Raw genomic sequence first — 12223 nt, 5'->3', positions numbered from 1 at the left:
ATTAATTAGCCCATCTGCTACAACAAATGTATTCCCTTGTAGTTGTGTTGACTGTTAAAAGTGACTGATTTCTCTATCCACTTAAAATAGTACCCTGGATTCCACTGAAAGTAACCTTTCAGAGGCGAGGAATTTATTTAATCATCCACTAAGAACCTGTAAATAGCTTGCTGTAAATAAGTGCTCAGCTGTCTTTGCCTCCCAGGGTAACTATATGTGAGAGTTAAGTTGGGGGATAATGCAGGAGGAAGAAGATCCTTAAAGAACCTTCAGGAAAAATTATTCCAACCCCATCTGTAGTACTGGCTTTAGGTCTTTAAAAAATTCTTCTCAGCCCTACGTGGGCAGGGCAGCTGTCTGCATAGAGTAATTCAGCTATAGATTTTCTTATGAGAAAGGAGGCATTTGTAAATTATGTGGCCTTTATGCAGATCGACAAAGTGTGTTGACAAACTTCAAGTGACAATTTAAACAAGTATTGGGTCTACTGAGCTTGTATTTCATAAGAAACCAAATAAAGGAGAGAATGGGTTTAAAGTTATCAAATTAAATAGGCATTTAAATGAAAATAGAGGTCAGCTATAGGTTCCCAGAATAAATGAAAATGTGTATCTTTTGTGATTTTTCACATTCATGTGATTTTAAAATATTATTATTCTTTAGAAATGAAATTTGCATGTAAATGGCATTATTGTGAATTTATGTCTATTTCCTCAGAATAAGTGATAAGTATTGACTGATGTGAATAGACAGAGCTTCTGGTTTTCAAGAAAAAAAGGTGTTTGTATGTTATCCAAACATCTTTTAGATTTGTTCATGTGGATCTGTGATAAAAGGGTTATCTTGTGGCAAAATCCATGTGGTTCAGCTGGGATACAGAAGGATTGTGTGTTTTATACTTGAATAGAGGAAAAAAAATTGATACATTGCTATGTGGTATTTATTTCCAAGCATTTACTTTTAAGAGAAACACCATATAGTTATCTGAAGCTTAAGAAGTATTGAAAGGGACTGGGGAGCCAGGAAAGTAATTTTTCTATTCTTATGGCCATAGGAATGAGAGACCCTCAGACAGCCTATAGGCCACTCTTGTTACAAAAATCACAGAGACTGAGAAACTGTGTCCTTGATAGGATCGGAGTTAAAAATAAGAATGAAGCAGAGACTGGAACTGAAGAGTGGCTGAAGACCCAGGCTTTGTCTCTAATTGCCTCTGTTAAATGGCGTTGAGTCTGAACACCCCAGCAGTGTGACTTGTGTTAGCAGAGGGGGTTTGCAGAAGCTCTCTCCTTGGGGAAATTTCTTTGGTTTTCTTAGATCTTAATTTTTTCTTTGATGGCTCTTCCTCTTAGATACAACTGATATTCTTCCACGTAAATTAGATTATAATTAGTTATGATTTTATGGATGATAGTTTAAATGATAAAATTATAACATTAAATCTTAATTTTTTTGCTTCAGTTATCAGACAGACGACAGATATGCATTGAGCTTAGGTGGCCAACCTAGCTGCCTTTTGAATTACCTGGTCACAGTCTAGGCTGCAGTGGCGTGGTCCTTTTGGGTGTCCCAGGCATTCAGCATAAGGAGTTTTGAGCTTTTATATGTATAAAAATGTGTCCAAAATTTGCAGGCTTCTCATCACTGCATACGACGTTGGGTCTAGCTAGAAAGATCAGCTGACCTTTACATTGGTGGCTACATCACAGTACGGTTATTTTGCATGTCCTCATGAGTGACGTGGGCGTGAAAGTGGTGATTCTTTGGAAGTTAAGAGGAAAGATGACATTACTTTGTCCTTGTGCACATACTCTGGAAATGTACTGAATTGATATATACATGGAGTGAATGGTCAGCAGTATCCTAGCCATGCTATCATATAAATATGATAGGACTATGGTTGCACAAGTTGCTTCAAAATGTTACTGAAGGCTGCTGAGTTACTGAGGCTCTTTTGAGCTTGTTGACATTGTTCCTGTTTGCCTTTGACCTTTTTGACAAGACAGTTCCAAGAATTTCTTGAATGAAGGAATGATGTGGCAAAGAAATTTTAATTTCAACCACTACTTGCAGACATTGGGGAAAAGTAATTTATGGGGTCTGTCCCATTTCTGGGGAGGGTTTAGACTTAGTTCATTAAATTTTATGAAGTTTTATGACTCATTGTCTATACAAAGAAGATAATTTGAGCATGATCTTGCAACAGATTCCTATTTCTGATTTGCTGGCAGGAATATAAATTTTAATCAGGTTTTGGTACCTTCAGGTAGCCACATTTCTTACTAAAAAACCCTACCTTTCTACCCCAGCACAGAATCATCTCATTTCCACAGTAGCTCACATCAGTTAGGTCCTGTGTAACAGTCAACAGTGGTCCCACTGCTCTGAAAACTCTGGAATGGTATTTTCTGTGTAAGGAGGTTGAACAGTCCTATGTTCAAGGGCTTAGCTACTGACTGCCATTGACCAATTAGCCTTCACATTTTGTAATGGGCTGATGCTTGCAAATCTTGCCCCAAGCCCCTGAATTTGTATAAATTTAGCATAATCAAACCTTGCGGTTACTTTTTTTAGTACCCTAAGGCCTCATCTAGACCAGGAGGAATTTGCTGCTTTGCCTGTAGCAGAGAGAAACCTTGGCACAGTCTTTTAGTTTTGCCAAGCTATGCAACATTTGCAATATAATTTTCTCTAGTTGATTATTTGTTTGTTCATAGCAAATTATTTATTGAGTTAGTTCTCTTTCCTTGAAAGACCAGCAGCTGACTATGCTAGTCCGATCTTCCTAGCTGTGGTCTTAATGGTTGTATAATAGCTGTAACAGATAAGTGACAAAACATTGAAAATTGGCCTTGTTTCTTTTTAGACATCAGAGACATGTTTATTGACATCTGCATTAATAACAGTGCTATGTCAGAAATCCTTTAAAACAATTGTATGCCACTGAAAATGCTGAAATTCAAAATTAAAGGCACTCCTCCTATTTTAGCTGTATTTTACAAAGTTAATAAAACAGGATAAGAGAAATAATTTAAATTACTTTCCAAATACTGTATTTTTTTTTTTGCTGTGTTTGGATTCCATTGGGTGGGATGTTATGGAAGAGTTCAAACCATTTCTAATTTCTGGCAAAGATTAAAGAACTTATTTCTCCTCCCAGCTGTATATTCCCTCTTGTATGGATATCAAAATGTGCTCATCAATGTCATCAGGTGGCTTGAGGTACTGCACATATAATTCATCCCCCTATATTTTACGCCCATATTTTTATGCTGCCTTTTCTCTCACCTTTGCTGAATTCTCCTGTTTTCTCTAGGTGAATGGGAAGGACCTCTCCAAGGCCACTCACGAAGAAGCAGTGGAAGCTTTCCGCAATGCCAAGGAGCCCATTGTAGTTCAGGTTTTACGACGAGCCCCAGCTACCAAAGCTCACAGTAGCTCTCAGGATGTTCAGCTTATGGATGCCAGCACTCAGACTGACATCACTTTTGAGCATATCATGGCTCTGGCCAAGCTAAGGCCTTCCACACCACCAGTTCCTGATATCTGCCCTTTTCTACTTTCAGATAGGTATGGTTTATCTTGTTCTGCTGCTTACCTGTGGGATTGAGGCATTGCAGTGATGGTCTTCTAGCCTTTTCCTGAAAAAGTCTCAGGAACACTTTAAATAAATAATAAATGTTGTTGATAACCACTATGCCATTCATGGTTGAGTGACAGCTTTCCTAAACTCTACTTGCAGATTAGGGCTACAGGAAGGAATCTTAGATATGATTACTTTGTGTTTATGTATCTGTTCATCCAAAGCTAAGCCCTAATCAAGAAGAAAAACATTTCTGTGCTCCAACGCACCAAAAACGCTTGTTCAGATCTAGAAAGAGCTAGTCTTGTTTTCTGTTCTTCCAAATTTTTCACAAAAAAAAAATCAAGGAAACAAGTGATTTAATATAAAGGTCCCCTTACCAAAAGCAAAACAATTCCAAAAATATAGAGATCCAAAAGTACCATCTCATCTATCATATGGCAAAATATGTGAATTAATTTATCTCTCTTTGGAACTGAATTGGATGCAAACACCAGCAGGTGGTGCTTATACAAAAGCAGGGTTTAGGGTTCTTCCTCTATTGACTCCACCTCATAAATAACATCATATTGTGGGTAACCCCAGATGACCCTACAGACCCTCTGTAGCCTGCAAAAAAACATTATAGCCCTAGAGCTTTTTCAGTGATTTGCTGGCATGAAGTGTGTGTCTGCAGAATTGATGCTAACGCAGAACATGACACTTTTGACTTTGATGTAGGTCCATTTTGAGAAGTTCTGGGTTAGATGGATTTTGCTTACTTCTGACTGCTGCACAGCAAGGAATAGGATACATGTATTTCTGAGTTTTATTGGGTATTTCTAAACTCTGGGCTACTGTGATTGAGGTTCCCATGTCCTCAGCATGGGGAAGAGTTTTTAACCTCTGCTAAGACAGGTCCACACTGGATACTACATGTTTGGGATCCAGCCTTGGGTCTAGAGATGTTGTAAAGGCCTCATTCTTTGTCTTCCAAGCCCATTTAACAGTACAGTTTACTGACATTCGTAACTGTGCAGTTACTCAAGTGCACTTCACCATGTTCTTACCACATTAATACAAGAGGATAATGCAAATTATTTTAGGTAAATTCTTGAGCAGTTTGTGAGCATGATATGACCTGTAGATTGTTCAAGACTATGACCAGATAATTTATGAGTTGCCCCCAGCTGTGACACAGCACCTGAATCTGGAGTTATGTACCTTTATGAGTGTAAGGAATCCAAAAATGTCACAGTGAAACAGTTCAGCTCAAACCAGACCCTTTTAAGAAATCACTCTGTGTAAATATGCTGAAAGATGAACCCAGCAAAATGAACTCAGCCAGAGCATGAGCTTTTGCAAGGAAAACAGCCTATGCTGCTTTTGGTGCTAGCTCTTTCAGGTACTTGGTTCTTTCAGGCTGTCAAGCCATTCAGAGTAACACTCCTGAGATGAGAAAACTATGAAGTGAGACTGGGTTGGAAGCAGGGGGAGGAGGTGACAGTTGAGGGGGGTGAGGTGGGACCTTTTAATTAAAAAAAAAACCATATTTTCTCATCTATTGTTATTGTACTGCTTTGTTCCACATAGCTGCCATTCTCTTCACCCAGTGGAGCATGAATTTTATGAAGGTAATGAGTATCTTTCCAGCCTGCCTGCTGATGCAGATAGAGCAGAGGACTTTGAGTATGAGGTAAGATCACGGGCACATTTCACCCTCTCTTTCTGTTATTACAGATATGACATTTACACAGCTGATAGCAGGCTCCTCTGAGAAAAAGAAGAGTGGGAATACTTCTTAAAATCAACACAAAAGGCAGTTTTGTGTTATACCTGTGTGATGTCACAGGATTTACTGGGGTTAGGCTAGGGTTAGGCTAAAGATGTGAAATTTGAAAGCAGAATTCTGCAGTGGGTGACTACATACAAGTCTAGGAGGCTTGTTTAACATGTTCTGTCTTTGTGCAGTGGAGACTGCAACCTGAATGCTTCTTTTGAATAGATTTAATGCTTTAAAGCAAGCCTTTCCACAATTACAAATGGTTACTGGAAGCTTAATTGCTTTCCCCCTCCTGCCTCTTAATTTTAAGAATCAATTGTCCTTGTATTTCATGCCTGAGAAATCAGTCTTCTAGATATTTGGGGGTGTGCTTGAGTGTTTTTAAGATCACACTTCAAACTGGATAATGAATATAGTTTTTATTACTTGCTCTTTGATATTTGACATTGTAAGTATTGCAATTATAAGAGATTGTGCTCTGTACCACAAATCTCCCTTTGCTGCTAATGTATTGCACTGTCTGGTAACAAGGGTGGATGTGTGTATGAGTCACTGGAAAATCATTATGTGAAGCTTCCCAAAATGATAACATGTGATTAGTGATGTTGCTCTTCATTAGATTTTCATTTAAATATCTAAATAATCTACTTGTCAGTCAGTCATTAGCTTTTCATGTTTTCCACTGTCATCTAGTAACAAAATATTTATAGGTACAGACATAAGAAGCAGATGGTTCTTTTTATTATTAAACAGTGCTGAGTCTTTTCATAAGTTCAAGTTACTGTGTTTTAAATAAGAATGATTATAAATAATTAAAAATCTTTAATACAATATTAAAAACATCCTACCCTCCTGCTTGCTCTACCTTAAGAAACCCTCTCAAAGGTTTCATGTAACTGGATGGCATTTGGAAATTAAATGAAAGGCGAAAGCCTTGGCAAATATGCAGTGAGTTCACTTTTATTGTGTCTTTAGCATCTAAGACACTCAACTGCAAGTTCAGCCCACTGGTCTTCTAGCAGACAGGGGAATCTGAAAAATCAAATAACATCTACTTAGTGGATCTCTTCAGAACAAGCAAACTTTTATTTGAACTCCTAAAAAAATCATTGCTATGGATAAGTGAAATGATTTTTTCTTCCCAGCTGGATTTTGGTGTAGTATCTCACAGCATAAGTCTCAGACTTTAAGTTCTATTTTGACTCCCCATGTGTAATACAATATTAAATTTCTCTGTCAGGTGTGTTTGTTCATGATACTTGTTCCTGAAATGTAATAGAAACTATTTTTTCTGGTAGTATTTAATTTAATTAGTAATGTAAGCATCTAGAAAGATTTTTTTTTAAATGGTAAAACAAATAATTTTCACCATTTAATAAGAATATCAGTGACAATTTTTAAAGGGTCGACCTGGTGGAATCTAGTCCTCTTTGAGGCCATTATTTATCCCTAATAATGGCTGACATAAATACTGTGACTACAGTAAATGTTTGGGCAGATTCTCAGTTGCCTGTATACTCTGCTAATCACAACATCATAGTCATTAATTTGCTGTTAGCTGTGATTCAGTTGCTCAAGTCATATTCACTGAGTGTCTGAAATAAAGTGTTTAATGTGAAATTTAAATGGGAAAGAAACTGTCTGGACTCCTTTGTGAAGAAGGTTTTCTACTAAATATGAAAGTTTTTTAGGAGGAACAAGAACATCTCGCAACCTTTAATTAGCAGAGCTCTAACCATTAAAGATATTCCCAAAGTTTAAGCCCATATGGTAATATTATGGTTTAAGTTTCTCACTGGTTGTATTATCTGCTCTTTCAGGTCCTTGTACAAATGTCCCTTGCCATAACCAGGGATCTGGAAAAACTGAGAGCATTGTCCTCATAGTTATATATCTCCATCCCAAAAAAGAATCTCAGAGTCAAAAAGAACTTCCCAGCTCCTGTTGCCAGTCCTAGGAAGAAGCAGCAGGACAGGGGGTGCTCCAATGCTCTCATGGTCTCTACAACCTAGAGACCTAGAGAACAGTATTGCCCTAGGTGTACTCTGCTGTGGCCACTCCTTTCCTCTGCAGAGGGACTTGCCCTGATGTATCCTGGCCCCTCAATTATGCCAGTATTACTTACTGTGAAACAGATGTGGGAACTAATCCAATTTTTTTTTTTTAATAGAATTTTAGAAGTGTTGCTGCCTGATCTAATTTCAAGCACAGCTCCACAGTTCCTCTGCTGTGGCAGCAGCAACAGGGAAGAAAAAATGCTCAAATATTTGGGAAGACAAAAACTGACAAGAGACGAACAAAAATTATCAGTCCATCTGATGCCAAAAGAATTTTTGCTTGTATATATTCTTCATATATTTTTAGCTCTGTAGACTATTATTGTATAGCTATATAGTTCCTAGCTAACTCCAGCATTTTTCCTACCCTGATAGACAGAAAGACAACACAAATTCCAAAGACCCTGTTCTAATCTTGCTTCTTCTGGGAACCAAGGAGGAGCTACCCTCCCAAGAGGGTAGAAGAAGGGGGCTCCAGAAGAGGCTGAACCAAGTGGGGGAATTACCTCATCACCTCTGCTTCTAACTGGGGATTCTTGGCAATATGATGATTTGCTGAACTTACAAAACTGTCTTCACTCTCCTCTAGAGGCCTCCAATAAAGACCAGCTTTTATATTACCTCCTGTATTAATACTGTCTCAAAAGTGTGTTGCTTAGTTTCTAGATTTTTCACGCATCATATCTGCCGTCTAAGGGTGAAAGCAGCATGGAGAAGTGGTGCAGAAGCCCTGCTCATGCCACCCCTCAGTCTGCAGGCTGGATGGAAGAACCACAGAGCGTTCTCTATCTCACACTGATTGATTTATCCTGTGTTTAGGGGAAAGAGGTTTATTGTTATTACTGTGCTTTATTTAGAAGGAGGATTTTATCAGTGTTCCTTGATTTTATAATTGTTTTTTTAATTTGTGACAACTTTCTGGTTGAACTTTAGCTAATCACACACAGCAAAAAAACTTGTCTGCTGTCAAGAGCATGGTTCTGTTTCCAAAATGCACATTAACCTTCCCATTGTACAAAAGGATGGAGAGAAGTAGCTCACGGGTCTCCTTGGCAAACACGAAAATTTTTAAATGGATTAAAATCCAAACCTTGAAATTTCAGAGAGGAATTGAAACAAGATAGTGAGCAGAAAAAGAACTAGAACAACACTTCATTATTTCCTAGAAATGGTTTGTAAATGAAGAATGCATCAGTTGTGAGAGACACAAATGCAAAATATGCAGCCACATTAGGAAGTAAGGAAATGAGACGACTAGCAAATGGGGTGCTGGAAACAAAAATGTTTTCCAAGAAAGGGAATGTCCTGAAAAACTCTGATCACTTTTATTCTTGCTTACAAATATGTGCTAGTGTTTAAGTACCTGAGCTTCCACCATAAGAGACCAAGAGGAGGATCATATATGATAGTCAGCACTGGGTATATGGACTTGCAGTGGTAGGATTAGACACTTATAAGACTCTTCTACTCCAGTTGTAAACTAGAAAAGCCCTGTGGGCTGTGATCAGATTGTCACAATGAAATTAACTCAAGTATGAGCCAATTGTCTTGGAAGGATGCACTCCCAGGGAGGCTCATTAGGCTCCATACAGTACCATACTTTAAACAAATGGCTGGGAAGATGATGAAGCTGGGGGATTTTCATCTGCCAACTTGAGCATCCTTATGTTGCTACTGCAAAAATTGTCCTAAAAGAAATCTGAATTGCTGGTAGATGCTTAGGCAGAGCCCACATCAGTCAGTGTTGGCAGAAAGGCATCAAAAGATTTGCAATTCTTGCATAGACAGATACTCATGAGGACTTTTAAGAAGCAGGAATCGACTGATGTGTAAGTGCTCCATTGGACTTGCAATCAATATCACTGAAAGAGAGCCAGAGATATTCAGAACAAACCCACCCAGCCTGACTATGAGTGGCTTTCTGCTGCTGGACAAGTGAGTTTAGATTGTAGATCACACTTGCACACCAATGAGGTGAAATGACTAAAAGCATCACAGTCCCCAGTAAATCTGTGTTGAACGTTGCTCTAAAATTTGTCCTTGTAAGAATAATAGAGGCTACTGGTGCTAGGGAGGAATAAATAAGCTAATGGTGCACACTTAATAACATTTCTGAACCTACTATCCAGGAGAGAGAAACTTTGTATATTTGTTTTGGAACATTAATAGTAATACAGAAATTAAGATGACAGAGTCACATAAATGGTGGTACAGTTACAAGATAGGTAGAAAAAAGATAACCAACAAAGAATGTTGTAAAGACAGAGCTGGTCAAAAGAAGGTATCACTGAGTCTGGTCCTACGCAATCAGTCTAATGAGACAAGAAAATAACCTGTTACAAGCAGGCACAAGCTGGTAGTGTTTAGTCACCAGGTCCTTATCCATGGGCAGAGACCTTCATACCATGTATGTACTGAAGTAGCTTTTGAGCAAAAGCAGAATGGGAGGTGATTGCTTTCTGCTGGGGGATTACAGCTTTTAAAACTTCATATATCTCAGGAAAAGATTCTCATTTCCAGCTGAATGCTTCTTCCAAACAGCAAAAAGCAGACATCCTTGAGAAGGAATAGCAGTGGGTCGCATTATCTGTTGTTGCATATGTGAGGAAGACTATACGTAAATTTGCTGTCAACATTGACGGGTTCTTTTTTGGAGGAAGGTTGGATATTAGTCAATGTGAATGCACAAAAGAAACCAGAATAATTGCCTAAAAGACTTTCCAGCTCTGATTATTTTCATTTTTAGGCACAAGTGATTGTTTCAGCTTTCAGGAGCCTGGAAAATTATATCCATCATGTCCATCATGTCCATCCAATAGTCCATCATGTCAGGAGGGAAACATTTCAGAGTGAAGAAGGGAGAATGGAAGCCATTGTGTTAGCCCACCTGTATCTGATGACTTTAGTTCTAATGCAAGCCAATGATAGTCTTGATAGATTGGTATAGTTTTAAGACCAGTACCTCTGAAAAGTTGCTTAGGATAGAGTTGATCCGATATGAAATTATGAGGTATTCTGATCTCTTCACTTAGAAACCATTGAGCAGCTTTATGTTACTTTTTTGCTCAGAACATTTGTGCATGTCAGTAAACATACAGACAGCCACATGAATCATGTGCAGGTAAAATCTTTCTGTGATCGTGTTTTATGGAGCCTTTTGTGTCCAAGCAGTGGAAGGATAAGAGTTCTTGGGGGAAAGAGTATGGTATTTTGAGAAAAAGCCATGTGAGACTTTTCCCACTTGGAGCATGAGCTAGAAACTACACACATGCTGCATGGATTTTTCCCATGCTATAGAAAATAGGACTTCTGGAAATTATAATATTCATATGCAAGTTGCTTTACTGCATCCTCCTCCTCCTAAGCACAGCAGTGCATGGTGCTCTGAGGGTTGGTTAATACTTCAGGGCAAAAATTATTACTCTTAAGATCATGTTCTGATTTGTAAACCCAAGGGACAGATTTTTCTATCAGAATAAGGAAATAAATGTGTCTGTATGCATGTTGAATGCAAATGCTAATTTATGGTTATGCACAGCCATTCATTTAAATGTTTTGATAAGTATTTGCACTCATAAATCTGTTAACTGCAAATTTAGATTAGTCCATCAAATTTACTGTTGGCCTGCTCCAAACCTGCTGAAATTCCTAAGGTTTCCTATTGACCTGAGCATTTCTGGATCAGATGCTGTCAGCTGTTTTCACAAACAACTAAAAATAGAGATACTTGAACAGAGATAAGCTAGAAACCTTTTGGAATTGGCCATGAGTAAGTTTTTGTGTAGACATCTTTTCACTGGACACTTAAAAATTGCATTGGGAAAAAATTTTACCCTGCTCTCCTTGTTTCTTCTACTGTATCTGAGCATTGCAGTAGATACAGTGCAGCAGTAACACACTGGTTCTCTCTTCCAGTGATACTCATCCAACTGTGATAAGGGAAGGTATTTCAGGAACAAATTCAAATTTATCAGTTCTGTGACATTACACTTTTGAAGTGATTGATTTTTATTGGCATTTTTTTCCTTAGAAATAAAGAAGGAGTAATTTCAGATAGCAGTCTGAGTGAGGCTGTTTATCTGAATAAAGTTACTTGAACACCTATAAGTATTTATGGGTTGAGGCTCTCATGGGCCACTGAAGAGTGGTCTCAGTGACATTCATTCTCAGTGAACAGCCCACCATTGCTGTAATAGCCCAGATGAGACCTGCCTGCCTGGTGAATTCCTATTTAAGACCTTTTCAACGCATACAGTACTTAACCAATAAAACACACAGGTCTGTCTATCTTGTAAATACATATTTAGGGCCTTTTTAACATGAGGATTACTGAGCTGATAGCCTGTAACAGCTCCCTCCAGAGCTCTGATAGTCTGCAAACACCCCTGTGTGAGCATTACAGGAGCTTGCGGCAACACAACCGGAACTCCTCCTCAATTGCTAGCACCTGAACAAACAGGGTTTTTTGGAAACAGCTTCTGTGCACACACTGCCAGCACTGCTGATTGCTGCTGTCAGGCTCTTTTGTTTTGTTACTCGATGAGTGTTTCTGCACAATGAAGCTAGCTATCAGGTTCTGTATGTTTTTTCACTGTATTTCCTACTGTGATTGGAGTCTTTATATTTTACCCTGAACTTCTTAAAATTGGAGATAAATCACAAAATGCACCTCTAGGAAATAAAAGGCAGTTTTTAAATTCAGCAACCACCAGACATAATTTAAAAGAGAAGGCTTCAAGAAATATGGATCCTTATAGAGATATGGATGTTGTAGTTTAGAAGAGCTGAAATGGTGGACAAGGCTTTCCATTGTCATCAGAC

The 12223-nt window shown here is 38.4% G+C and overlaps 1 protein-coding gene across 4 annotated transcripts in view; it reads left to right on the top strand.

The window, feature by feature from the left end:
* PDZRN4 (PDZ domain containing ring finger 4) overlaps positions 1–12223 on the top strand; it is a 235172-nt gene that overhangs the window by 190609 nt on the left and 32340 nt on the right. For all 4 annotated transcript variants that reach the window (XM_053942833.1, XM_053942834.1, XM_053942832.1 and 1 more), the window contains 2 exons: positions 3317–3570; positions 5156–5258. In XM_053942833.1, coding sequence (XP_053798808.1) covers positions 3317–3570; positions 5156–5258 — 357 coding nt within the window. The remainder of the gene's footprint in view (positions 1–3316; positions 3571–5155; positions 5259–12223) is intronic.

Source organism: Vidua chalybeata, chromosome 5 (assembly GCF_026979565.1).
Source record: "Vidua chalybeata isolate OUT-0048 chromosome 5, bVidCha1 merged haplotype, whole genome shotgun sequence".
NCBI lineage: Eukaryota > Metazoa > Chordata > Aves > Passeriformes > Viduidae > Vidua > Vidua chalybeata.
This window is presented reverse-complemented; position numbering and strand designations above follow the sequence as displayed.